At 45.0% G+C, this 26,638-nt stretch overlaps 1 protein-coding gene across 5 annotated transcripts in view; it reads right to left on the reverse strand.

The window, feature by feature from the left end:
- The window catches only part of KAT2B (lysine acetyltransferase 2B), a 102,369-nt gene extending 88,062 nt beyond the window's left edge, over positions 1 to 14,307 (reverse strand). Inside the window, exon 1 of one of the 5 annotated variants that reach the window (XM_072726745.1) lies at positions 13,651 to 14,307. Coding sequence is in view for 3 of the 5 variants with exons in the window: in XM_072726743.1 (XP_072582844.1) it covers positions 12,587 to 12,892 (306 nt within the window). In the remaining 2 variants the exon portion in view is untranslated. Of the gene's footprint in view, positions 1 to 425; positions 842 to 12,182; positions 12,453 to 12,586; positions 12,954 to 13,650 lie in introns of those variants that run through there. The other 4 variants (XM_072726743.1, XM_072726740.1, XM_072726746.1 and 1 more) reach the window with 4 other exon arrangements.
- Between the last annotated feature and the right edge of the window lie 12,331 nt (positions 14,308 to 26,638).

Raw genomic sequence — 26,638 nt, forward strand, 5'->3', positions numbered from 1 at the left:
CTGCGTGGCATCCTTTACATGAATATATTCATTTTTGATACTCTAGAATTATTCATGTAAAGGATGCCAAAATGAATATATTGTGATACAAAGTAGATCAGTGGTTGCTTCTGAGGGGGAGGCATTTGAGTGGCAAGGAGCAGAAGATAACTTTCTAGGGTGATTTAAAATGTTCTGGGTTTTGATACGCATTTGTTGGAAATGATCAGAACTGGAAATGAAATCATTTCACTGTGTGAAAATTATACATGCTCAGCCATCTGGCCCTATCAACCTCTCCCACTTCATCCCCTACACTCGTTCCCTTGCCCCCCACCTGGCCACAAGGGTCACCTGGCCACCCTGGAGCATGCCAAGCCATTTCTGCCCTGAGTCTTTGCACTCCCCACCTGGCACCCTTAACACACGTAAACAGACACACATACCCTCCCGCCTCCAGTGGCTTGGCTCCTTGTTATCAGGCAGGCCCCAGACCATATCCCGTCAACAGAGAGACCTTTCTGGGCACGTACTGGAAGGACTCCCCAGGCACTCTCATTTACTTCTCTGTTTTCATTCTGTGTGGCATGTGGCATTTACCACTTTCTGTTATTTTCTTGTTTACTGTGTCTGCTTCTGCTACCAGAAGCAAGCTCTGCAAGAGTAAAAACCCATCTGTCACTGTATCGCCAGCATCTAAATCAATGCCTGGCACATGATATAACAGTTTGTTGAATGAATGGGTAAAGTTGACAATATCACACTCTCCCATTTTTCAGTTATGAAATCACAGGCTTGTAAAGGGTAAGTAATCTCCCCATGGTCACACGGCGAGAAAGCAGCATGTCAGTATTCAAACCCAGGCAGTCGGTTCCCTAGGTCCATGTTCCAAGCCACTCTGACTTCTTGCTCCCTTCGCTTCTGCTTCTCTGTTTTCTCCCCTTCACTCCACCTAGGCTGAGCCTCCCCACTACACTTCCACCTGCCCCAGCTGATGGTTGTTTTTCTCTGAGCTGACTTCATGCTTGATTATTCCCTTGAATTTTTCTTTCCCTCTCTGTCTCCCCAGCAAGATGAGGGGCTCTTATGGCTTGCACTTCCCTTTGTCACTCACCCGCCACCAGGACAGAGCCTGGACACAGGCACCTAACCAGTACTCATGGATGTGTTCCCTTGGAGGTAGGGTGAGTCAGGTAGTCCTGGGTATGTGCAAATCCTGGGTTACATGACTCACTTTGCTATTTCCAAGTAAGCTGACCTTGGCTTCCTTGGCATTCTGCCATCCGGTTTCAACACCAGCTCGTTAGAGCTAATGCAAATTAGAGCTGCCATCACCAGTCACTATGATACGATTCAGGTCTCATCCCTGCACTTCTGGAATCTCCTGCATACCACAGGAGCCTGCACGGGCCAAGAGCATGCAATGATGGGGGCTTTTCCAGAGAGTATAGAGCTAATGGAAGCATCCCCACCATGTCCAGCCCTGAGGTCACTGCAGAGGTTACTCAAAGCCTCCTCCTAAGGGTAGGTAGTGTATTACTCCAAATGGATCATTAGGAGACGTTAGTCACACTTTTGTGCAAAATACATGCATTCATTCATCTCCTGATTTTTTTCTCAAAAGATTTTGTTTATTTATTCATGAGAGACACAGAGAGACAGAAAGAGAGAGAGAGAGAGAGAGAGGCAGAGACACAGGCAGAGGGAGAAGCAAGCTCCATGCAGGGAGCCCGACATGGGACTCAATCCCAGGTCTCCAGGATCAGGCTCTGACGGGGGCACTAAACTGCTAAGCCACCGGGGCTGCCCCAGATTCTTTTTTTAAAAATTTTTATTTTATTTATTTATTCATGAAAGACACACAGAGAGAAGTAGAGATACAGGCAGAGGGAGAAGCAGGCTCCACGCAGGGAGCCCAATGTGGGACTCAATCCTAGGACTCCAGGATCACAACCTGGGCCGAAGGTGGGCGATAAACTGCTGAGCCACCCGGACATCCCCATTCATCTCCTGATTAAAAAAAATAATAAGCCTTGTGACTGGGCTTCTGGGTACAAACAGAACAACAAATTAAATAAAGAAAGCCTATGGTAACCTTTAGTTCAAGTGGGCAGCAAAGCGACAAAATATAAGTAGTAGTTAGAAAACATGTCTTTGTAGGTGATTTTTTTTCTAGTTCACAACACCATATAGACTTTTAAAATATATAAGACCCTTTACTCACTTCATAGGTTTTAACTCACTAGTCTCACAATACTTACAACTCCCTTGTGAGAATTTACTTCCAATTTTTTTTTTTTTTTTTTTTTTTTTTTTTTTAATGATAGTCACACACACAGAGAGAGAGAGGCAGAGACACAGGCAGAGGGAGAAGCAGGCTCCATGCACCGGGAGCCCGACGTGGGATTCGATCCCGGGTCTCCAGGATCGCGCCCTGGGCCAAAGGCAGGCGCTAAACTGCTGCGCCACCCAGGGATCCCAATTTACTTCCAATTTGCAGAAGAGGAAACAGTGGTCAGAAGTTCACATCATTCCTTCAGAGAAGGATCAAAAGTGGATGTGACCCTCCTTGCTCTATATTGTAGGAGAAATCCAGGCCATCAAACAAGTACTACAGGTCACCAGGTCTGTTGTAAGCTCACAGGGAACCACACTTAGCTACAGAGTCCAGAAGATGCTGTTCTAGCCTCAGCCCTGGCTGCCCTGCCCGCCCTGCCCTTGGGACTACGTGGCTTTGGGCAAGTTACTAAACCTCTCTGAGCCTCAGTTACCTTGTCTCTAAATCTTCCTTCCAATCTCACAAAGCCTCTGAATATGAAATGCACTGTGAATATGAAATTACTCATGTATTCAACAAATACATATTGAGCACCTACTATTCACAAGGCACAGTCAGCAGACCTGGGATACGAAGCAAACCAAAGTCCCTGCTTCATGAAACTTCTATTGTCACAAAGGAAACAATATTATTATTATATATATATATATATATGATTTCCAAGTGTTGAAGATGAAGTAAAGGAAAACAAATAACCTTACAGAGTGATGGGGTGCTGCTATTTTTGACAGGGGGTGATCAGGAAGGCATCTCTGAAAAGTTGGTATTTGAGAATGGACCAGAATGACGCTTGACAATAATACCACGCCAATACCCAGAGAAGAAAAGCGTGCAGGCAGCCCGGGTGGCTCGGTGGTTTAGCGCCGCCTTCGGCCTGGGCTGTGATCCTGGAGTTCTGGGATCGAGTCCCACATCGGGCTCCCCTGCATGGAGCCTGCTTCTCCCTCTGCCTATGTCTCTGCCTCTGTGTGTGTGTGTTTCTTACGAGTAAGTGAATAAAATCTTAAAAAAAAAAGAAAAGAAAAAGAAAAAGTGTGCAATGCAGGGAGTATCAGCATGTATAATTAAATGCTAGAGATGAAAACAATTCATTACAAAGATTCAAGGGGCACCTGGGTGGCTAAATTGGTAAAAGCGACTGACTCTTAGATTTGGCTCACGTCGTGATCTCAGGGTCCTGGGACTGAGCACCCTGTTACCACCACCCCCGCCCCCCAGCATCAGACTTCACACTCAGCAGGGCGTCTGCTTAATATTCTCTCTCTCTGGGACACCTGGGTGGTTCAGTGGCTGAGCGCCTCCCTTTGGCCCAGGGCCTGATCCTGGAGTCCCGGGATCGAGTCCCACATCAGACTCCTTGCATGGAACCTGCTTCTCCCTCTGCCTGTGTCTCTGCCTCTCTGTGTGTTGTGTGTGTGTGTCTCTCATGAATAAATAATGAAATCTTAAAAAAATAAATAAATAAAAGATTCTTTCTCCCTCTGCCCCTCCCCCTGTGTATGCTCCCTCTCTCCATGTGCGCTCGCTAAAATAATAGATAAATCTTTAAAAATGTATAAGGATTCAATGTTATTTCAATTGCGATTAAAGGGGATGAACCATCATAAGGAATTTAGACAGGAGCTACTTAAGTAGAAATTTAAAGCAACCCATGGAAATAAATGAATAAATAAATGGCATTAGGTACAACACCCCCATGTACATGTGCACCCAAGTAAAAAAGACAAAAATCCTGTTGCATTAAATACACCAATTACAGAACAGATTACTTCATAAGTGGATAGTCCATATGATTCTATTAAATAATAAGCTTACATATCACACGTGAGTTTTCAAGGATGAGTTGTTATGCTGAAACTGTGTTTTGAGTAATAGAGTAATCTGTGCTCCTCACTGCCACTCCTGAAGAGAGGTGGCCTCACACTCTCAGAGATTAGGGCCATGAGGGGAGGGCCGAGGAGGATGATCTCTTTCCTGCATCTCAATCCCACAGGCCAATAACACAACACAGAGGTGTCAAGAACTACTGGAGCTTCGTTGGCTGGATTCTAGCCAGCCTTCTAGAGACCCTGCCACAGCTCCCAACACATATGGTTCTGCCTGGCTTGCAGAATACAACATATAATTCTAGACATCTTCTAGAACCAAAGATGTGTGACAGGAGGGCTTCTTCACATGGATATTTACCAGTAAGGACTCACCAATACAGACTCCAGAGGAGAAGATGCAGGCTACACATTTTACCAGCTGTGACATCACAGGCCCCCAGCACCCACCTCCATCCCAAAGCTTATCTACAGCCCTCCTTGGTTTCTTGTCCCATTCTTGCCTTCAAGGGTTCTTCCCTACATTCCAAGAACATTCACATATGCTAAATTCTGAAATATCAAATTCTCATCTTTTCTTCCAAAGATTTAATTAAAATTCATTTTATGAAGTCCGCATCCAATGACTTTCATCCTGAAAATGGTTGACAATTTTTAAAACTTTTTAGTTTAAAAAAATGTGTCTTTTCATGAAAAATAAATAAATAAATAAATAAAAATAAAAAATAAAAAAATGTGTCTTTACAAACTACTTCTATATGCAGCAACAGGGATGCAGCTCACAGACATCATGGGAGTGACAAAAGCCAGGTTCAAAAGAATTCATACCACACCATCCCATTTGGGTCAAGTTTAAGAAAAGCAAAAGTAATCTCTAGTATTAAAAGAATAAGGGGGGCAGCCGGGGTGGCTCAGTGGTTTAGCGCCGCCTTCAGCCCAGGGCGTGATCCTGGACACCCGGGATCGAGTCCCACATCGGGCTCCCTGCATGGAGCCTGCTTCTCCCTCTGCCTGAGTCTCTGCCCCTCTCTCTATCTCTCTCTCTCTCTCTCTCTCTCTCTCTGTGTGTCTCTCATGAATAAATGAATAAAATCTTAAAAAAAAAAAAAAGAATAAGGGTTACTCGAGGTGGGGAGGAGGCACAAGCGGCCTTCAGCTTCATCTGAGTGGCAGCTGCATGGCTGTGTGCCTATGTAAAAATTCATCAAGCTATATATGCTTATGACATAAGCACTTCACTGTCTGCATAATAAAATTAAGTTAAACAAAAATGGCTTTCCTCTGAATTGGGCTGAAACACCGCTGTGTGCAGTCTTCTGCAGAGCTGTTTTCGGACTTCTAAATGTCCAGGACAGTCAATTCCTTGCCTCTCTGGCATATCTGGCACCTTCTTCAGCCTCTGTAGGTATCACTTTCATCTTCCTTCAACAAGGAATTCTAATGGGCCAGCACAGTGACCATCCTTGATTGTCAGCTTTAAAACAATCAAGGGCATGCATCTGTCTGTCTAGGCCCATAATAAAAAATGGTTATTTTGTTTGCTTTATGGCCTGCACAGTCTCAATGAACTAGGAAAGCCTTTGAACATACCTCACAATAGGAGTAACAATAAATGTCAAATGAGAGCCATCAAACTCCTGAAACAAAATCCTCTCTGTAAGCCACCGAGAACACCATCCCCTCCACTCCCCATATTATGGAAAGGGGATGCAAAATTGTGCACTAGAAAGATCTACTTTGGGGGTGAGCTCTTCCCTGAGCAACCACTGCTGCTTGAGGAAGTTGCTTCACCTCTTTGGGTCTCAGTTCCCTGCTAGTAAAATGACCTTCCTCACCCTCTTCTTGCCCCAGGTAGAAGGATCAAATGACAGGAGGCTGAACACTTTGGCAAAAACACTATCAACAAAACTGCTGATACCCACAGAAGGTTTCCAGAAATGAACTAAAATAAACCTAGGTGGGGGGGCACCTGGGTGGCTTAGTGGTTGAGCGTCTGCCATTTTCTCAGGGCATGATCCCAGGGTCCTAGGATCAAGTCCGGCATTGGGCTCCCCACAGAGAACCTGCTTCTCCCTCTACCTATGTCTCTTCCTCTCTCTCTATGTCTCATGAATAAATAAATAGAATCTTTAAAAAAAAAAAATAGACATAGGTGGGAATACGTGTATTCCAAGCCCTTTCATACATGCTACCGTATTCCATCTTCACAGCGAGTCAATGAGGTGGTGCCTTGACTCCCACTTCACAAGTAAGGAAACTGAACCCCAAGGCTGTTAAGTGGCTGCCCAAAGGCACCCAGCATGGAGGGAGAAGGAGGAGGGTTCTCCAAGTTTGCTCCAGGTAGCCAGGCAGTCAGTGCGCCTACTATCCTGCCACAGGTGCTTTGCGTTTGCAGCAGATTAGGAGTAGGAAACCATGAAGAATAAGAAACCACTGACAACCATTCCTAAACAACTACCTTCCTCTCCTGGAGAGAGGGACGAACTAAATCAGAAGCCACTAAGCCTTGGAAATCCAAGTTTTATTGGCACTGCACAGAGTATCCAAATCTTTCATCTGAGAAGCAGATGTTCTGATTGTTCCAAGGTACCTCACATGAAATGTCTATTTTACCCTCGACATTCCCTATGACGGCTTAGACTTGTGGATTTCCCTGATAGACACAGAATTAAATCCTGCCTATGTGGACAGGTAACCAAGTTTAAATCTGCTCAGTGGTTTAAAGAAATAAAACAAACCAAAAAAAAAGGAAAAGAAAAGGAGATCAAAAAACAACACTCCAGCACTGCATCACAAAATGCTAGTTGCAAACACATGCTTCCTAAAACAAAACACTCCTCAGCAGATTTTTGTTCTCTTTTGCCCTATAAACTACTTTCTCAGTTACATAAAACGGTAAATTGCAATCTGAAGGCTTTGCAGGCTTGAATTTCCATCTTCCCTGAAAGTTTATGAGGAAACAATTAAATTTGGTCATCTTTCTCTTGGGCTTTTTGTATTGTCCCTGCCAAATGAAATATTTTTCCTATGTGTGCCTGACTCCATGATACCACCTCTTAGAGAAGTCACCACGCAAGACATAATTCTATGCTATAGAGTTATGTGGCTACGACACCCCTGCATGTTTTGTGCTTTCTTATATTACTACTTATCTAATGAGCTCCAAAAAGATATTTTTAATTTGGTTTCCATTTGCAAACTGTGAATTAATACAAAGTATCACTTTAAAAAGATGCCCAGGGCAGGAGGAAAGTTTTTAGGGCAATGGAAGAGTTATAACACCAAACTGTAGTGATGGAGGCATAACTATATACTTTTACTCAAAAGCATCTGACTGCACGCTTACAGCTGGTGACTTTTACGATCTACAAATTATACCACAATAAAGCTGTTTAGAAATATGCCCCATGATTCACAGTGACATTTTTCAGGTTTTAAGTGTTATGCAAATTAGCCTTAAAAGCATTAATTTTTCCTATGCTGCAAACGTATTCATGGCACTACAGGTCAATACAATTTTCCTCTAAAACAGGGTTTCTCAACTTCAGCACTACTGTCATTTGGGGCCAGATAATTGTTGGGCAGGTATGTCCTGTGCAGAGTGAGATGCTTAGTAACATCCTGGGCTTCTACTCACTAGCTGCCAGTACCACTTCCTCCCTCACATTAACAATGACACCAAAAATGCCTCCAGACATCGCCAAATACCCCAGGAGAGGGGGGGTAGGAGGGGCACGTGCAAAACAGCTCCTGGGTAAGAGCCACTGTTCTAGATATTGACAGCTGAAAAAGAAATTTGCTCTCTGGAGGAGTGACCAACAAATGCAAAAGTGTTGGAGGCTCTCCCCAACTTTAAGACTTGCTCTCCCTGCCCCATTCACCAGCTCCTGGCCAACGTAGGAGAGTTTTTTCTCTGCCTCTGTATGTTCGACAATCAGTGTTACTTTCAGATTATAAACCATTATGTTTTAAATGCAGCCTAATTTTATAGCCTGTGTCACTCACCAAGTATGGCAGTCAGCCCAGAATCAAAGCAACTGGGTTCTGAATAAATGCTCTTTGGCCATTGACTCTGACAGACAATGCAGCAACTCCATTCACCCAGCATTAATCCGACACTTTTGGGTTCCAGGAACTTTGGAGGACCTTTTCTCTTTTAACTTGAAGGTTGAAGTTTTAGTCTCCATTTTATAGAGGAAGTCATCAAGGCTCAGAGCAAAACTGGATGACTTGTGCCCAAGATCACACGAGTGGCAGAGCTGAGATTTGAGATCCTCTAAATCCCACGGTCTTTCCAGACTTCCACATTAACAGTGTATTCCCTACTCCGAGCTGCTGTAGGGGCTTACCTGGGGCCAGACACCCAGCTGGATGCCTTATACAGATTAGCCCAGTTTAAACCCTCCCTGTTATGCAATGAGACAGTATCATTATTGACAAGGAAATGGAGGCTGAGTTAAAGTCATTGTCCCAAGCTCACACCCCTGGATATCCTGAAGTCTGAACTCAAGCACATGCTGTGGGCCACTATACCCTACTGCTTCCTTGCATGTATAAATGGCCTATTTCATTAGGAAGAGTCAGTGGGGTTTTTTAGTAGATAAATTATACTTAAACTCATGGAGACTGAGATTTGACCTACTTATATATTTACTTAAGTTTCTTCTATAACACCAAAAACCCAGTCCTGTGCACACCTGTGAGATACCTAAAAATGCACTATATGAAAGAATTCCCTCTACCTGACTGTCAAGAAGCAGTCAGCCTCAAATTTCACTACCACGATCCTGAAGAGCTAACCTTTTCCTCAGTTTTCTCTTCTCCAGTTCATTCACCCAAGTCAATAACCACACCACTTAGAATCTATTCAGAGACAAACACATATCAAATAACCACACAATTAAAATTTGGGATAAAAGCACTGGGAAGGAAAAGCAAGCACAAGGGGGTTCCAAACAATTTATAACAGAAAGGCTGGCCAAGCAGGTAAAGGAAATGCAAGAAATGTGAGATTGGCAGGAAGAGTTGGGAGTTAATGTGAAAGTGAGTTGAGAGAAGAGCTTTCAGTTCCAGTTGATAATATGTGCAAAGGCCCTGAGGTAGAAGGGAATCATGCATGCAGCGCCCTGAAAAGGGGCCAGACATAGCAGTGGTCAGGCCCTGCAGGGCTTTGTGGACTCCAGCAAAGAGAAATTAAGGGACCCAAGTAGAGATATAATGTGGTCAGATCTACATTTTTAATGATTACTCTGGCTGTGTCACTCAGAAGCAAAGTGACTCTATGAAGCAACCTTTGCCAGAACATAGTTCAAAGAACTCTACTCTAGATCCTGCAAAACAAGTTTGTTTGTTTCTTCTTTTTTCTTCTCTCCAGGGTGTGGCATACCACCAGGGCTGTGAACTAGCTCCCTCCTCCTGTTTTGTTTGTGAAGTTTAAAGGCCAGATCTTTTATCAGGTCTGGGACCTGCTTTTCTTCTAATAACCCCCAGTAAACTACTCCTCTCTTTCCAGTCCCTCCTCATTCTCTCACCTCTCTACTCCCTCCACTTTGCCAAGGGGCCCATCAGTGACAAAAGGTAGAGGAACCTGTCCTTTGGGGGCTTTCTTATATGAAGGATAGAGACGAGCTGATAAAGAACCACAGATCTGCTCTCTCACACTCCCCTCACACCCAACCAAACAGAGGTTTTGTTTTTGTTTTTGTTTTTAAAGCAAATCTGAGAGAATGTTACTCCCCACGTTAAAATTCCTGGATTCCACAATGCCCTCTTGGCCACACACATTGCCCCCCAACCTGGTGGCCTCAGCCAATGCAGCTTTAGCTCCTGCTGGCCCAGGTCCAAGCTTTCACAAGTGCTTTCAGTTTCTCCACTTCAAGAAGCTTCACGTCACCCCACCCTGCACTGCCAAGAGTCCTAAGCACCCACTGACACTTCCTCCAGGAAGCCATTCCTACCCCACCCATGCTCCAGCCCTAGAACTGCCCACCTCTGGGTTCCAACACCATCCTAAGCAAGCAGGGTTTTCTAACATCATTGTAAACGGTCTACTGCCTACATCCCCGGGCCCCAAACAATGCATGCACGTGCGTGCACACGTACACATACGCTCAGCAGCTCCAGAAAAACACATTCTGGGTGTCGCATCCCCAGCATCTAGCACAATGCCTGGCACCTAGTTGTGACCCCTCTAAATATTTACTGAACGAATGAGCAAATAAAAATGGACATGTCCAGAGTCTCTCAAGAGCAGAAAGAGAGGCCTTTAGTGAGCAGCTTTCCCTTCCTAAAAGTTTGTGCATGTGAACATGAAAACACACAAGTCACAAACCTGAGGAAAGGTGCTACATCTCACTCTCAGAAATCTGAAAGGATCAAAGACATCAGTGCAGGGCGCATCACATAGGCTCATGGTTCTTGGGACCAAAACTTCAGGGAATTTTTCAGATATTAAGGCAGGCTGCTGGGAGAGAAGGTGTTGGTGTGGGGAACCTAATAAAAAGTGACTGAACTGACAGTCACTACATGAACCCATTCCAGCTGCAGAATGTCAAGTCCAATAAATAAATGACCTCGTTTTCCATTCTGGGCACAGTTCTCCCATCTGCCTACTAGACTCCATGCCTTGTTGCCACTAGTCTTATGCCCCTTATGACCACCTTGTGGCCTTTCACCTTTCTTAGAAGTATCCTCCCCTCTATCTTTTTTGCAGTCCTTCATAAACACCAACCCTGTATTGCCCTCAGAGGAGGGCAGTTTGCTTTCTTGGCTGAATTCAAAAGGGATTAATAAAACATTGCCCAGGTCTGAACCAGGGACTTGCTACTTGGAGTGTGGTCATTGGACTGGCATCACATCATCAGAGAGTTTGTTAGAGATGCAGAATCTCAGCCCCACTCCAGATCCACTGATTCAGAATTCGCATTTTAAAGCTCCCCAGGTGGGCAGCCCGGGTGGCTCAGAGGTTTAGTGCCACCTTTGGCCCAGGTGGTGACCCTGGAGACCAGGGATCGAGTCCCATGTCTGGCTCCTTGCATGGAGCCTGCTTCTCCCTCTGCCTGTGTCTCTGTTTCTCTCTCTCGTGCTCTATGTCTCTCATGAAGAAATAAATAAATTCTTAAAAAAAAAAAAAAAGTAAAGCTCCCCAGGGGATCCCTATGCACCTCAAAGTTTGAAAAGCAGTAGAGCTAGATCCTACTACACTCATTCAGCAATTGTTTATTACACCCACGTAGGGGACGCGGTGGGCATTCATCCCACACACGAGGATGTGAATGGTGTGGGGGAAAAGGGTAGTTCGTAAGCACAGACATTCCCGTGCGCTCGAGAAGCTCCAGTAAATACTGAAAACGGCATCACTCTATAGGGAGAGGGGTTCCAGCAGGATGAACAATCTTTACATCAAAATCCAGAAGCGGTCGACGCAGTTTGGCCGTGAGAATCTGGAACCTGGGACCTTGACCCTGTTTGCAGCAGGCGGGAGATGCACTAGGGAGGTGTGTGAGTGTGTCTCTGGCCCGCCTCAGCCACAGGCCGCAGGAGCTGACAAGGCCAAGTCCCCGCCCCCCTCAGCTGTCACCCTGTCAAAACAAAGCCGCTGCTGACAGCGCAGGGCCAGCCTGCCCCGCGGCCTCGGGCGATCCTCCCACCCCGGAGCCCGGCGCCCACATCTGGATCTGCGGCCCAGGGGCTGCGGGCCGGGCGCTGGGGTGCAGAGGGGACGGCAGGACCGCGCGTCCTCAACTGAGCAGCAGCGCCCGCCGCGCAGGCTGTCACCTCGCCAAATCCTGTTTACACCTCGAGCAGCCGGGACCGCGTTTTAACTAAACAAGTAATAATACAATAATGACGGGGCTGTCACGGCGCGCAGCGGGGCGCTCCCGGACCCTGGCCCCGGCTCCCCCCGACGTCCCGCCCCTGCGCCCCGCAGCGCCCCGAGCCCGGGGCCGCCTCCGCTCTCTCCCGCTCCACCCAGCTCAGCTCCTCGCAGCGGGGCGCGCGCGGGGAGACGCGCGAAGACGGGGCGCACACACGCCCACCCGCTCCCCCGAACCAGGGGTTTCCTTAGCCCCGGGGCGCCCGCCGCGTAGTGAGCGCCGCGCCGCTCTCCGGAAGGTGCCTCCGGCGAGCTCCTACAGAGCGACAAAGCCCCAGGGCAGCCCAGGGGCGCAGACGCAGAGGCAACTCCTTCCGAAGGGGAAGAATGAAAGGCTCCCGGCCGCGGCGATCCCCTCGTCCAGCCCCACGGGACTCTGGTCCGCGGAGCAGCTAATTGGGCGCGGGCGACAGCAGCACTTCCGCGGTGCAGCGGCCCCGGGCGGGCGGGGGCGGGGGCGGGGGCGCGCGCGGGAGGGGAGGGGAGGGGAGGGGAGGGGAGGGGAGGGGAGGGGGGAGGGGCGGGGGTCCCGCGGGCAGGGCCCGGGCCCCCGCGGCGGCCGACTACCTTGCAGGCGGAGTACACTCCGAGTTTCTCCAGTTTCTTGGCCCGCGGAGCCGAGCGCAGCTGCGCCTTCTTCACGGCGATCCGGGCCGAGCCGCCGCCTCCCGGTCCTTCGGCCGTGCCCGCCGCCGCCACTGCCGTCGCCGGTCCGCAGGCGCCCGAGCCCCCGGCGGCGGCGGCGGCGGCGGAGCACGGGGAGCCCTGCGGCGGCGCGGGCGGCGGCGCGGGGGGCTGCGGGGGCAGCGCCCCGAGCCCGGCCCCGGCCCCTGCCCCGCCGCCGCCCGGCCCGGCCCCGCCAGCCTCGGACATGCCGCCCCGGAGCACGGCAGGAGGCGCAGAGTGTCAGGCGCCGCCGCCGCCGCCGCCGCCGCCGCCGCCGCCAGGGTCTCCCTCTCGGGCTCTGGTCGCCGGGAGCGCGAGACCCTCCCCCCACGCCCTCCCGCCCCCTGCGCCCACCCCCCTCCCCGCCCCCGCCCTCCCCCGCGCGCGCCGCTCGCCCGGCTCGCTCCGGCCGCGGCCCGCGCGCTGATGGTGGCGGCCGCGGCAGCTGCTCCCCCAGGAGGGAGGGGACTAGCGGCTCCTCCGCCGCCGCCGCCGCCGCCGCCGCCGCTCACGCCCTCCCGCCGCTCTCCTCCCCGGGGCTCCGCCGCGCGCCGCGGCCGCGGGCATGCTCCTGGGGTGCGCGCCGACGGGGCCGGCCTCGGGGTGGGGGCCCGCGGGTCTGTGCCCCCGCCCCCCGCCCCGCGCCCCGCGCCCCCCGCCCCGCGCCCCGCGCCTCGGCTCCGAGCGCTCGCCCGCCAGGGGGCGAGGCCGCGCTCCGGGGAGGTGGGGAGGTGGGGGCAGGGGGCTGAGCCAGGCACCTGCTGGCCGCGCGGGGCTGCGCACCCCCGCGAGCCCCCCCCCCCGCCGGCCGGGCCTCCCCGCTGTCTGTCCTTCCACTCTCCGTTCCACCCTCTCCCATCCGAGACACAACTTCCTCCACCCTGGCGGGAGCCGGAGGGAAAAAAAAATAAAATTTTTTGAAAAGGACCCGTCCAAGCTAATCCTTTTCTTTGTTGCTAATTCACCAGAATGAAGGCGTAATGTTTTCTATTTCTCTTTTTAAGTACTTTTCCGTGCTACTGTTTTTGGTTTTTTTTGTTTTGTTTTGTTTTAATTAACGGTTTCTTCCTACCGCAATTTTTGGATCCCATCTGCTAGATGACGACAAAAAATAAATAAATAAATAAAAAGACAATATTTTCTGTAATTTTTGTTCAAAAGCCCTGGTTGTTTAAAAAAAAAAAAACAAAAAACGGTTGTCTAAAAGCGCTCTCAGAATGAAAACCGTTCGCCGTGAGGGAAGTTTGAATACCGAAAGTTCGTTCACGGGGCTCAGCTCTGCGCTGGGATCATAACCTTTTGCTATTTTCGTTGATATGATGTTACAAAGTTTTCAAAGTTGGTATCGCCAGCATTCACGTTAACCGGGAAAAAATGTAAGCAGCCTCCCAAAGAAAAAGTGTTGATTTTTGGACTCACACTTTAAAAAAAAAAAAAAAAAAAAAATTTTCTAAGATTTTTAAAAAAAAAACCTCCACTCAGCGTTTTCAACTGTTGTCGAAAACTGTCGTTTTCATTGTTGATGACAACGAGGGGGGTGGCGTTTAGCAAGGTGGAGTGCACGTCCCAGTTTTTCATTTGAAAGTTGTGCACCCTTGGTCGGCCTTTCTGAAACTGTGTTTGAAAACCCAGCGCCGCTCCTCGGGACCCTTCACAAGTGCTGTGCTTTCGTAATATGAGTCATAATTTTTGTGTAATATGGGTCATAATGTGCGTATTATCAAATTCTTTGCATGCCTTCTAGCTCTCAGCCAGAGATGCCTTAAGGAATGTGCTTTTGCCTGGAAACTTCCCCAGCCATCCCGTTTTTCCAGTTAATTTTCTTTCTTTTTTTTTTTTTCTTTTTTTTTTTTCCAGATTCTCTGGAAGTGCTTGTGACTTTTAATGCAGAGTAATAAAGTGAAAAAAATAAAAAGTTTGTATATTTAAACAATGATGTGAGATAGCACAAAGGGAAACAAGCATCTCCCAACTTGAGTCCAGCCTGATGAGGGGAAATGGCAGACTCTGGTCAGGTTCCATCAGGACAGTCCCTCGTGTGGCTTCTCTTTCCCATTATTCCTCTCTCCTACTTCTGCTGAGGTTTTGCAGACTCTTTGCCATTCTCACCACACCAAATGGGGAATCTTAAAGGCTGTGATCCACTGATCAGTCTAACATCATCATGGTAGCAGATATTGATAGGGGCTTGGGTTCCACACGTAGATGCTTGTCAGATTGATGGGATGGTCCACTTGAGATTTGTGCACTGGTTATAAATTTCCGTCAAGTATTTTTTTATTTAAAGTTATAAATATTAAACTCCAGTTAATGGTGCTCATGCTGAAAATTTAGGGGGCAGTGTCAAAATATAAAATGAATTGGGGCACCTGGGTGGCTCATAGGTTAAATGGCTGACTCTTGATTTGGGCTCAGGTCATGAACTTGGGGTGCTGGGATCCAGGCCTATGACCTGCTGTGCACTCAGCTGGGAGTCAGCTTGAGGATTCTTTCCCTCTGCCCCTGCCCCTTCCCCTGCATGCCCTCTCTCTCTAAAATAAATTTTAAATTTTTTAAGTGAAAAAAAAATTCTATCTCTGCCCCTTCTTCCCTCTCTAAAAATTTTTCTAAAAATTAAAAAAAAAAAAAAAAGATGAACTGATGCATCTGTGAATGGGCAAATCGGCAGATGAACAGATTAGGTGATAAAGCAATCAGCAAAATGTTAATAAATTGAATCTAGGTAGTGGGTATAGGAGTGGTCACTCTGCAATTCTTTCAACTTTTCTGTATGTTTGAAATTTTCCATAATAAAATGTTGAGGGAAAAAGCCAGCTTTAATATTAACTCACCCATCACCTTCACCCTCCACAGTCAGCCTCAGAATTCAGGAGGCAGGCTATTTCCAGGATGTTTTGAAGCAGAAGAAAGCAAACTCATTTCAGTCCACCCTGAAAAACATCACTGTCTGAATGGTGAATGGCTTGTGACATCAACTGAACATTATTTTTCATTATTTCCCTGCTCAGAGCACCCAGATGACATCCTGCCTTAGGCTGCAGGCCCACAATTTCAAGGCCTATTCAAATTGTGTTATGAACACCAGGCAGGGACATTTCAAGGGCAAAGGATTCAGGAGGCTTGCCTCCTCACAATCAGACTGTTGTGAGCATTCAGTAAGTTCCTGTGTGCAGAGCCCTTTTACGAAGTGAGTACCAAGAAAATAAAAGGCAGTGTTTGGGTTTATGAAGTATTTACAACTGTGAAAGGCTTTCAATCTAAAATGGAACCAGAGGGGGGCGCCTAGCTGGCTCAGTTGGTAGAGCATGTGACTCTTGATCTCCAGGTTGTGAGTTTGAGCCCCAGGTTAGGCACAGAGTTTATTTACTTCATTAAATAAAGAAATAAAAAAATAAATAAATAAAGAAATAAAATAAAAATGGAATTGGAGGATATGAAATGGAGAATCGCATGCATCCTCAAAAGAACACAACTTAAGAACTGAGGATGCTTTCTGTAAGTGCATGATTTATAGAAGACCTGTGAACATGCACTAAGAATCTCTTCCTACCCTCAAGCCAATCAACTTACCTGCCTGGACTCTGGCCAGACTTCCACCTTGCCGGTAAATATAGCCCACCCCAAGCATTCAGTGGATTCACCTGTAGCTTGCTACCGTGTGTGTTTCCTGAATGGCAATTCCTCTGCTATTCCCAAATAAATTCAATTTCTGGTAATTTGATCTTGCCTCACTTTACCTCTTTATTGAGGTTAACACAAATTACTTAAGTAAGGAAGCCACAATTATAAAATGAAGGGCTTGGAGAGTGGGAATTGTAGGGGGCAATTTGACCACTGGAGTTTACTTCTGGCATATTAATATTATAGAGTATTATGTTGCTGTTACAAAGAATGATCTTTATACGGATGTAATAGCACAGATAGATCTCCAAGAAGTACTGTTGAATGAACCTTGTATAGTATAATACCATTTATATTAAAAACAGCCACACTGACATGTAAGCCCAGTTTTGTATATGTTCAATAAGCACCCAGAAAAAAGCAAGAGCAAGATTTAGAGAGATCCATTAGTGGGACACCTGGGTGGCTCAGTTGTCTAGCGTCCGCCTTTCGCTCAGGGCGTGGTCCCGAACTCCCCAGATTGAGTCCACATTGGGCTCCCTGTATGGAACCTGCTTGTCCCTCTGCCCATGTCTCTGCCTCTCTCTCTCTCTGTGTGTGTGTGTGTGTGTGTGTGTCTCATGAATAGATAAAATCTTTTTTTAAAAAAAGAAAAGAAAGAAAGATACATAGCAAATTCTTAGATGTATTTATCTTTCACTGGCCATCCTTGAGAATAAAAGCTGATTCTTCTTGGGTCTCCTGGGTGGCTCAGTCAGTTAAGTGTCTGCCTTCCACTCAGGTCATGATCCCAGGGTCCTGGGATAGAACCCTGCTTCGGGGTCCCTGCTCAGCTGGGAGCCTGCTTCTCCTTCTGCCTCTAGACAACTCCCCCCAACCTGTGCTCATTCTCACACAGGCATTTTATCTCAAATAAATAGTTAAAATCTTTTTTAAAAAATAAATAAAAATAAAACTGATTTTTCTCATTTTTTCATATCTCTAGTTCCTCAAAGTTCTTAGTAAGTACTAGTAGTCATTTATCCCTATGAACTCTATATTCCATCTGTTCATATTTATCTCCACGACTATTATCTCTTCCCGGACTACTAATAACAACTTCCTAATCAGTCTCTGCTTTTCCTCTGGCTCTATCACAATCCCCTCTTCAAAGGACAGAGTCGTGTTGTTTTTTTTAAAAGGTTTTATTTATTTATTCATGAGAGACCACAGAGAGAGACAGAAACAGAGGGAGAAGCGAGTTCCCTGCAGGAAGTCCGATGTGGGACTCAATCCCAGGACTCCGGGATCACGCCCTGGGCCAAAGGCTCTCAACCACTGAGCGACCCAGACGTCCGAAGGACAGAGTTTTAAAACTGTAAGTGCAAACCTGATCCCACGATTCCCTGCTCAGAACTCTTTCATGGCTTCTCATAACGTTTAAAATAGTCTCAGCTCAGTCAGTTGATTGGCAAAGTCCAACCTCTCCCACCCCTTCTCCCCAATTAATTGTTTACTTCAGCCAAACTCTGGAAGCTCTTTCCTGCCAGGGAGCCTTCCCCTTGGCGATATTGCCTGACTCCCTCCAGCAGACGGTATAGCTGGCCCCTGTCGATCTAGCGTCCCTTGCTCAGACATGCCTTCTTGTCTGAGAAAGGCAAGTTTTGTGACCATCTATTGTTACTGCAACACCCAGCACCTTTTTGCCATATTCTTTCCTACCGAGGCAATACAGCTTCTGCAAAACACCAACAAGCCTGAAGCCACAGGTAGATTGAAACTGCCCCCACTGAGGACCCAGACTCCAAGGGCTGAGTCTGGATCAGGCGATATCAGAGCAAGTTTGGCCCAGTGTGTGGCCAGTGGCTGGCATCCTTTCCGGCAACAGCCACCTGTTTCTAGAGATTGCAGCTTGATGTGATGGAAAAATAAAAATATGGAAGGTACCCACCTGCCTTAGTGCGGAGCTCCTTGGTCTAACTTCCCTCTGGAACAAGTTGCTGTAATTACTGGACATTTATTTTAATAACCTCTAAAATAAAATTTTTCCTTCTAAGGAAAAATTATCGAAAAACAATTATAAAATGATTCCTACTGTACAGACATAAATTATTTTTCCCCAGTTTTCAAGCATTTATGCAATTAAATCCTCATTTCTACAGTGAGTCTTAGCCATGCCCCCAAATGCCATTAGTGCCATCTTATTCATTTTTATTTTTAATTGTTCTTAAAAACAATTTTTCATATTTAATAGTAGGCCTAAATGTGTCTGGCTGAGCACTGCCCTTGTAAAAAGAGATGGTTTTTCCCCATTGTCATTGTTTTCTTCTTAAATTTTAACACATATGTTTATTTATCAGCCTACCTACCATTTACAATAAAGAAACAAAGTAAGTAAAAGAAATAAAGACTTTTTTCTTCTGAATTCAAGTGAGTGGCCGACTACTTTTCTAGGGCATTATGTGAGTATCTATCTCTTTGAATAACTTGAAAATTATATTAAAAAATCAAATTTGGGATGCCTGGGTGCCTCAGAGGTTGAGTGCCTGCCTTTGGCTCAAGGTGTGATCCTGGATTCCCAGGTTCAAGTCCCACATCGGGCTCCTTGCATGCAGCCTGCTTCTCTGTCTGCCTGTGTCTCTGCTTCTCTCTCTCTCTCATGAATAAATAAATAAAATCTTTTAAAAAATAAAAATAAAAAATAAAAAATAAAAAAATAAAAATAAATAAAAAATCAAATTTTGGGGTATGCAACTGGTGTAGTCAGTAGAGCATGCAACTCTTGATCTCAGGTTTGTGAGTCTGAGCCCAACTTTCGGCATAGAGCCTACTTTAAAAAAAAAAAAATCGGGATCCCTGGGTGGCGCAGCGGTTTGGCGCCTGCCTTTGGCCCAGGGCGCGATCCTGGAGACCTGGGATCGAATCCCACGTCGGGCTCCCGGTGCGTGGAGCCTGCTTCTCCCTCTGCCTATGTCTCTGCCGCATGCTCTCTCTCTCTGTGTGTGACTATCATTAAAAAAATAATAATAATTAAAAAATAATAATAATAAAAATTTTTTAAAAAATCAAATTTTCAAAGAACAAAACTTTGGTATGACCTAAATTTTCTGAAACAATTTTCCATATCTGAATAGAGGTATCCTCCAATTTTCAGAAAGTTCACATTCCTCCCCTTCACTTTTATGAAAGACCTAAGTTAGTTTGATAATGGGCTTTTTTTGTAAAAAGCAAAATCCTCTTCAGATTTCTTTCAGTTGGTGAAAACAGGTGCTGGGATGTCATTCTGGGATATTTATTCTATTTTCTTTGAGTAGACTTTTAAGATATAACATCTATTAAGTATACTCATTGTAATGGTGCCTCTCAACGAATTTTTTTTTTTAAGAATTTTATTTTATTTTATTTATGATAGTCACAGAGAGAGAGAGGCAGAGACACAGGCAGAGGGAGGAGAAGCAGGCTCCATGCACCGGGAGCCCGACGTGGGATTCGATCCCGGGTCTCCAGGATCGCACCCTGGGCCAAAGGCAGGCGCCAAACCGCTGCGCCACCCAGGGATCCCCGAATTTTTTTGTATGTGTATACTTGGCTACTCACCACCCAGATGAAGATATAGAACATTCCCAACACCAAAGAAGCCTCCCTTTCACCACTTTCTAGTCAGTGCCCTAAGGCAATCATTATTCTAGCTTCATTATCATAGATTAGTCTTGCCTATTCTTGAACTTCATGTAACTTTAATCATATAGCATGGACTCTTCTTGTAAGGCTCCTTTGTGAATACGGTTATGAATATGACATCATCATGTTGTTCTATGTAGCCATATGTCACTTCTTTTTACTGTTGTATAGTATTCCATTATATGACTATATCATTGCTTATCCATTCTCCTATTGATGAATATTTCCAGTTCTTTACTTAATATGAATAAAGTTTCTATGAATACTCTTTTGTTTGTTTGTTTGGTTGGTTTTTTTAAAAAGATTTATTCAGGGGATCCCTGGGTGGCTCAGTGGTTTAGCGCCTGCCTTCAGCCCACGGCATGATCCTGTAGTCCCAGGTCAAGTCCCACATTGGGCTCCCTGCATGGAGCCTGCTTCTCCTGCTGCCTGTGTCTCTGCCTCTCTCTCTCTCTCTCTGTCTCTCTCTCCCTGTCTTTCATGAATAAATAAATAAAATCTTTAAAAAGAAAAAAGATATATTTATTGTAGAAAGTGTGAGCATGAGAGCAGGGGAGGAGCAGAGGGAGAGGGAGAAAGAATCTGAAGCAGACTCTGCACTGAGCATGGAGCCTGACACAAGGCTAGATCCCACAACCATGAAACCTGAGCTGAAACTGAGAGTCAGACAGACATTCAACCAATGAGCCACCTATGTGCCCCTGAATGTTATTATAAAGCTCTTTTGTGCTCATATATGCTCATTTCTCCTATACCTAGGAGTATAGTTGCTGGATCACAGGGAAAGTGTACAATGACCTCTAATAGATTATTGCCATTTTTCTAAAATGGCTGTACCAATTTATGCTCCTATATGCAGTATATGAAAATGACAGTATTCCACATGATCATCAAATTTTGGTATCATCAATCTCGTTCATTTTCACCATTCATTTTGGTGGTTGTAGAATGGTATCTCTTTGTGATTTTTGTTTTGTTTTGTTTTGTTTTAAGACTGTATTTATTCATGAAAGACACAGAGAGACAGAGACATAGGCAGGAGAAGCAAACTCCCTGCAGGGAGCCTGATACAGGACTCCATCCCAGGACCCCAGGATCACAACCTGAGCCAAAGGCACTCAACCACTGAGCCAACCAGGTGCACATCTTTGTGGTTTTAATTAGCATTTTCAGCATGCATAATAATGTTGAGCACATTTTCATTTGCTTATTGGCATGTTAAATTTCCACTTTTGTGAAATAAACGCCTATTCAAGTCTTCTACACTCTTTAAAATGTCTTTTTTTATTATTTAGTAGATTTTTAATGTGTATTTAGTATTTGAATCTTTCAATGGATATATATGTCACAAATCTCTTCTCTTAGTCTGAGGCTTGACCTTTCACTCTCTTAATAGTATCCCTGATGGGGCATCTGGGTGGCCATAGAGCATCTGCCTTTGGCTCAGGTCAGGATCTCAGGGTCCTGGGATCAAGTCCTGCATCAGGCTCCCTGCAGAGAGCCTGCTTCTCCCTCTGCCTATGTCTCTGCCTATCTCTCTTTCTCTCTCACTCACTTACTCGCTCCCTGTGTCTCTCATGAATAAATAAATAAAATCTTTTAAAAACCCCAAAAATCTCTTTGCCTACCGCAGTTCATGAAGATACTCTTATACGTATTCTTTGAGTTTTTTTGTTCTTATCTTTCACATTTAAGTTCTGTTGCATCTCAGTCAATTGCTGAGTATAGTGTGAGGTAGTGGGCAGCATCCTATTAAATTTTTGTCCTTGTATACCATTTGTAAACTATCATTGTTAAATGTTTGGAGTAGAAGTGCCTTAGAGCATGAGCTTATAGGTCCATCTTTATAGCAAGTTCACTATAGTGCTTTTGAAAAATAGTCTGGTACCCCATTAAAGATAGAATGTTCTCTAATTAGTTTTTCTTTAAAAAAAAAGATTTTATTTATTTATTCATGAGAGACACACAGAGAGAGAGAGAGAGAGGCAGAGAGAGAGGCAGAAACACAGGCAGAGGGAGAAGCAGGCTCCATGCAGGAAGCCCGACATGGGACTCGATCCGGGGTCTCCAGGATCACGCCCTGGGCTGAAGGCAGGCGCCGAACCTCTAGCCACCAAGGCTGCCCAGTTTTGTTTTTTTTTAAGGTTTTATTTATTCATGAGAGACACACAGAGAGAGGCAGAAACATAGGCAGAGGGAGAAGCAGGCTCCATGCAGGGAGCCCGATGTGGGACTCAAACCCAGAACCCCTTGAGGACCCTGGGATCAGGCCCTGAGCTGAAGGCAGACACTCAACCACCAAGCCACCCAGGCAGTCTCTCTCTAATTAGTTTTTAAAACAGCATGGCCCTTAGCCTCCGCCAAGAGGAGTCTCTACTCTGAGACCCGGAGTTTATAGCATCTCTCATGCCATAAACACTCAAAAGCAGACTGGAGGAGGGGAATCTCTGTCATTTGTCACTTGGTAGGAGCTCTAGACAACCCTGTAAACCTATACATTCATCCTTTTGCCTAACCGTATCATGCCCTAAGAGACACACTTCCTTGCCTTTCTTGTCCTAAATCCTCAAAACAGAAGGCGCCTGCATTAAAATATTGAGAAGTTTGAGTATGAGAGAGCACAGTTTGGAAGTGCAGGAAGGATCTGAGTGACAGGAATGCTTAGGTAAGAGAAAAGACAAATTAACTTGTCAAATCCTCCTTCTTAGCATGAATGCAAAAGACTGTTGCATATAAAGTATTGTTTCCCAGCATGCCAGGCAGCCGTTTTCTTGCTTCTCTTTGTGCTCCAATTCATGCTTCTGAAGATCTTCCTAAATTAGCACAAGTATTGACTAACATTGCAGTGTCAGAGGAACATTTTGTAGTATTAGTCAATTTTTTACCCTTAAATGTGTGTGTATATAAATCTAAACATTACATATGGGAAGAATGACAGATTTTTTCATTGGCAAATAGATGAATAATAAATGCAAACACTGTAAACAGTTCTATAAAATTATGGAAGACTGGGGATCCCTGGGTGGCTCAGTGGTCTAGCGCCTGCCTTTGGCCCAGGGCGTGATCCTGGAGTCCTGGGATCAAGTCCCACATCAGGCTCCCTGCATGGAACCTGCTTCTCCTTCTGCCTAGGCCTCTGCTTCTCTCTCTTTCTCTGTGTCTCTCATGAATAAATAAATAAAATATTTTGAAAAAAATTATGGAAGACTTAACTGAAATTTCTAAGAAGCTAATAAAACATGCAATTTGTTTAATACCTTTGACTAGAAATTTGATAGTGATTGACTGTAACTTCGCTTTGTCTTTTAGTTTTGATAGGTCATTCAGAATATTTTGGAAGAAATATCTTTCTTTGCATTTCATTTCTTTTGCATTTTTTAAAATGCAAAAAATAATTTTAATTTCTTTTTTTATATTTATCATCATTCACATTTTTGGAAGAAAATACATTCAAAATTGGTAAATTTTACATACAATTACATTTTGACTATGTACATGTATTACTTTGGGTTTTGTTTTTTTTTTAAGATTTTATTTATTTACTCATGAGAGACACACAGAGAGAGGCAGAGACACAGGCAGAGGGAGAAGCAGTCTTCCTGCGAGGAACCCAATTTAGGACTTGATCCCAGGACCCCAGGATCACGACCTGAGCCAAAGGCAGATGCTCAACCACTGAGCCACCCAGGCGCCCTGTTCTGTTCATTCTAGAGCAGCACTACTATTCAATAGAACTTGCTGTGATCATGGAAATGTTCTACATTGACACAGTCCAATATGGTAATTACGGACCATGTGTGATCATTGATATGTGGAACATGGCTAGTTGGATTGATAATTTTTTAACTTGATTAGTTGATGAAATTTTAATTTTATTTAATTTAAACTAGTTTATTTCTTTTAAGTAGGCACCACATCCAACATAGGGCTTGACCTCTTGACCCTGAGATTAAGAGTCCCATGGCCTACCGACTGAGCTAGCCAAGTGTTCCTTAACTAGATTAAATTTAAACAGGACACATAGCTAGTGGCTACCATGCCAGACAACACAGGTGTAAAGTATAAGACTGCTTGGTGGCCAAGTTCCCAGCAGCAGAGTCTAAGAGCTTCTGATACTACATTGTCCTTTTTCTTAGTCCTATTATTGACCAGCTTCAGGGAAATATATCTTCAGACTAAGACACAGCTAAGAATTGAGAAAGGGGGAAACTAATCAGGATCTTTTTTTACTTCCTTTATTAAAAATTGAATATTAAAGTGATCAAACGCTTATTTTATAGTCTCCTTACAAGGCAGATATATCTACTATAAGTCTATGCATTGGCTCTGGAGTTAAAATGGGAAGCAAGACAGGAATGGAGAGACAGACTTTAATTAAATAATCATACAGATACATCATTAGAAATTCGAATAAAGGAAAAGTATAAGGAGTTGGGAAGGTGATGAGGAGGGAAGATTGATTTGAGGTCCCTGGAAACACTTTTTTGATGATGCTGAAGTCCAGCTTATAGAAGTGATGTTTTAGCTGAGAAATGAATAATGAGCTAGAATTTGTGACAGTGGAGGGAAAAGCATTCCAGGTGGAGGGAATAGCATGGATAGGCCTGACGTGGGCAGAGCAGGGACATGTTTAAGGGACTTGAAAGAAAAAGAATGTGGGAAGAGATGAAGCTGAAGAGCAGGCTAGAGAGCCTCATCTGCCATATCAGGGCTTTTGACCTTTATCCTACAAGCAGTGGCAAGCTACTTAAAGGTTCTGAGCAGAGGAGTGACATGATTAGAAAATAAACTTAAAAAACAAAACCAAACAACAACAACAAAAAACTTGGCTTTTAACAAGGGCTTCATTGTTCCCTGTTCCTTCCTTCCTTCCTCTTCCAGCAGCCAGGCAGGTGACTTCCCCAGACACAGGGCTGCAGCTGGCTCCAGAGGCAGATCCTCAGAACAGACTAGAAGTGCTTGGTCGTGGGCCCAGAGGATGAATGGAGCTAAGCTGTGTTCTTTCCTCTAACACTCTGTGTGTTCTCTCTGTGTGTTTCTACCATTAAATAAATACTGGGGTATTTATAAAAACTTCAGCAAACCACCCACTCCATTTTCTCTTGCCGCAGGCCCAGAAGCCCTCAAACAGTAACAAGCTGTACCAGAATCTCTGTGATATCCAAAGAGACAGCTCCTAAAAGACAACTAAATATAACTCTCTTCCACACAGGCTGATTGATGATGCCTGTTGCCTCGACTTTTACAAGCATAGTTGTGGAACATCTAGGAAACTTGAATTTGACAGACAGGTTTAAGCTGAACAAGGGAAGCCTGCTAGAGAGCTTGGCTCTCAGTATTTTCTAGTCTGGTCATCTTTCTGTTGAGCCACAAGCAGTAGTTGATGGACCTTCGGTTGGGAGAATGACAAACCAAAGAATTGACTCCAGTGGCAAGAAAAGGCAAGAAGCTCGAATATAAGACAAAAGACCTGTTAAGGTATTTGAACTTCAAAAGTTTCAAACCAGAAACCAACTTTCTTAAGCAACATAACTACTGATTGTCTTCTTCCAAAATGAATCTACTTTACCTCTGTCCCTGGCATGATTGAAAACTCATCCATTTTGCTGGTCAACACACTTGCTCAAGTGTGTTGACTGTCAACTCTGCCACTTACTCTAAGCAAGTTAATTCACCTTCCCGAGCTTAGTGTCTTTGCCTGTAAAATGGGTTAATAGTTTATTTGCAGCATTGTGTGGATGCAATACAATGTGGACGAAATGATTAGAAATAGTCCCTGGGCTGACAGTATTGTTATCCAGTACTGCACCCGTGTGTCTATCTTCCTCATGACACTGACGTCCTCAAGCAAAGACACCTGCTTCTGGCCTTTATGTCAAGTGCTGACTCCTGTAGATATTTAGTACATAAAATGAATAATTGATATAGCCATCTTATAGGAAAGGGTTCTCCTCTTATGTGGTCAGCCTCCCTAAGATAGTCTATCTTTTAATTTCCTACAGCCTGTACTGTTTGTCTGCTTTAGACAAGAATTAGGAAAATAAAATTATTGGATACATTTCCAGAAAGATATTTTCCTAGAATGTTTCTACTTACACACACATATTATTTAATTAGTAAACCTATTCTTGAGCATTTTTAGAATTACGGAAAAATTACGCAGAAAGTACAGATTTCCAACTAGAATAAAAGGAAAATGAAAAGAAAAAAAAGCACAGATTTCCCATATGCCCCCTCACTCCCTTCCCTCCATATTGCTAACATCTTGCATTAGCATGATAATTTTTAAAAATATTTTAAAAATATTTTTAAAAGATTTTATTTATGTATTCATGCAAGACGCAGAGAGACAGGCAGAGACATAGGCAAAAAGAGAAGCAAGATCCATGCAGGGAGCCCGATATAGGACTCGACCCCAGGACCCCAGGATCACAACCTGAGCCAAAGGCAGACATTCAACCACTGAGCCACCCTGGTGCCCTAAGCTTTATTTATTTATTTGTTTGTTTGTTTATTCATTCATTCATTCATTCATTCATTCATTTGAGACACAGAGAGAGAGGCAGAGATATAGGCAAGGATAGGGTGTGGGGGGGGGGGTGAAAAGCAGGCTCCCCACAGGGAGCCCAATGTGGAACTCAATCCCAGGACCTTGGGATCACACCCTGAGCC

Source organism: Vulpes vulpes, chromosome 11 (assembly GCF_048418805.1).
Source record: "Vulpes vulpes isolate BD-2025 chromosome 11, VulVul3, whole genome shotgun sequence".
Lineage (NCBI taxonomy): Eukaryota > Metazoa > Chordata > Mammalia > Carnivora > Canidae > Vulpes > Vulpes vulpes.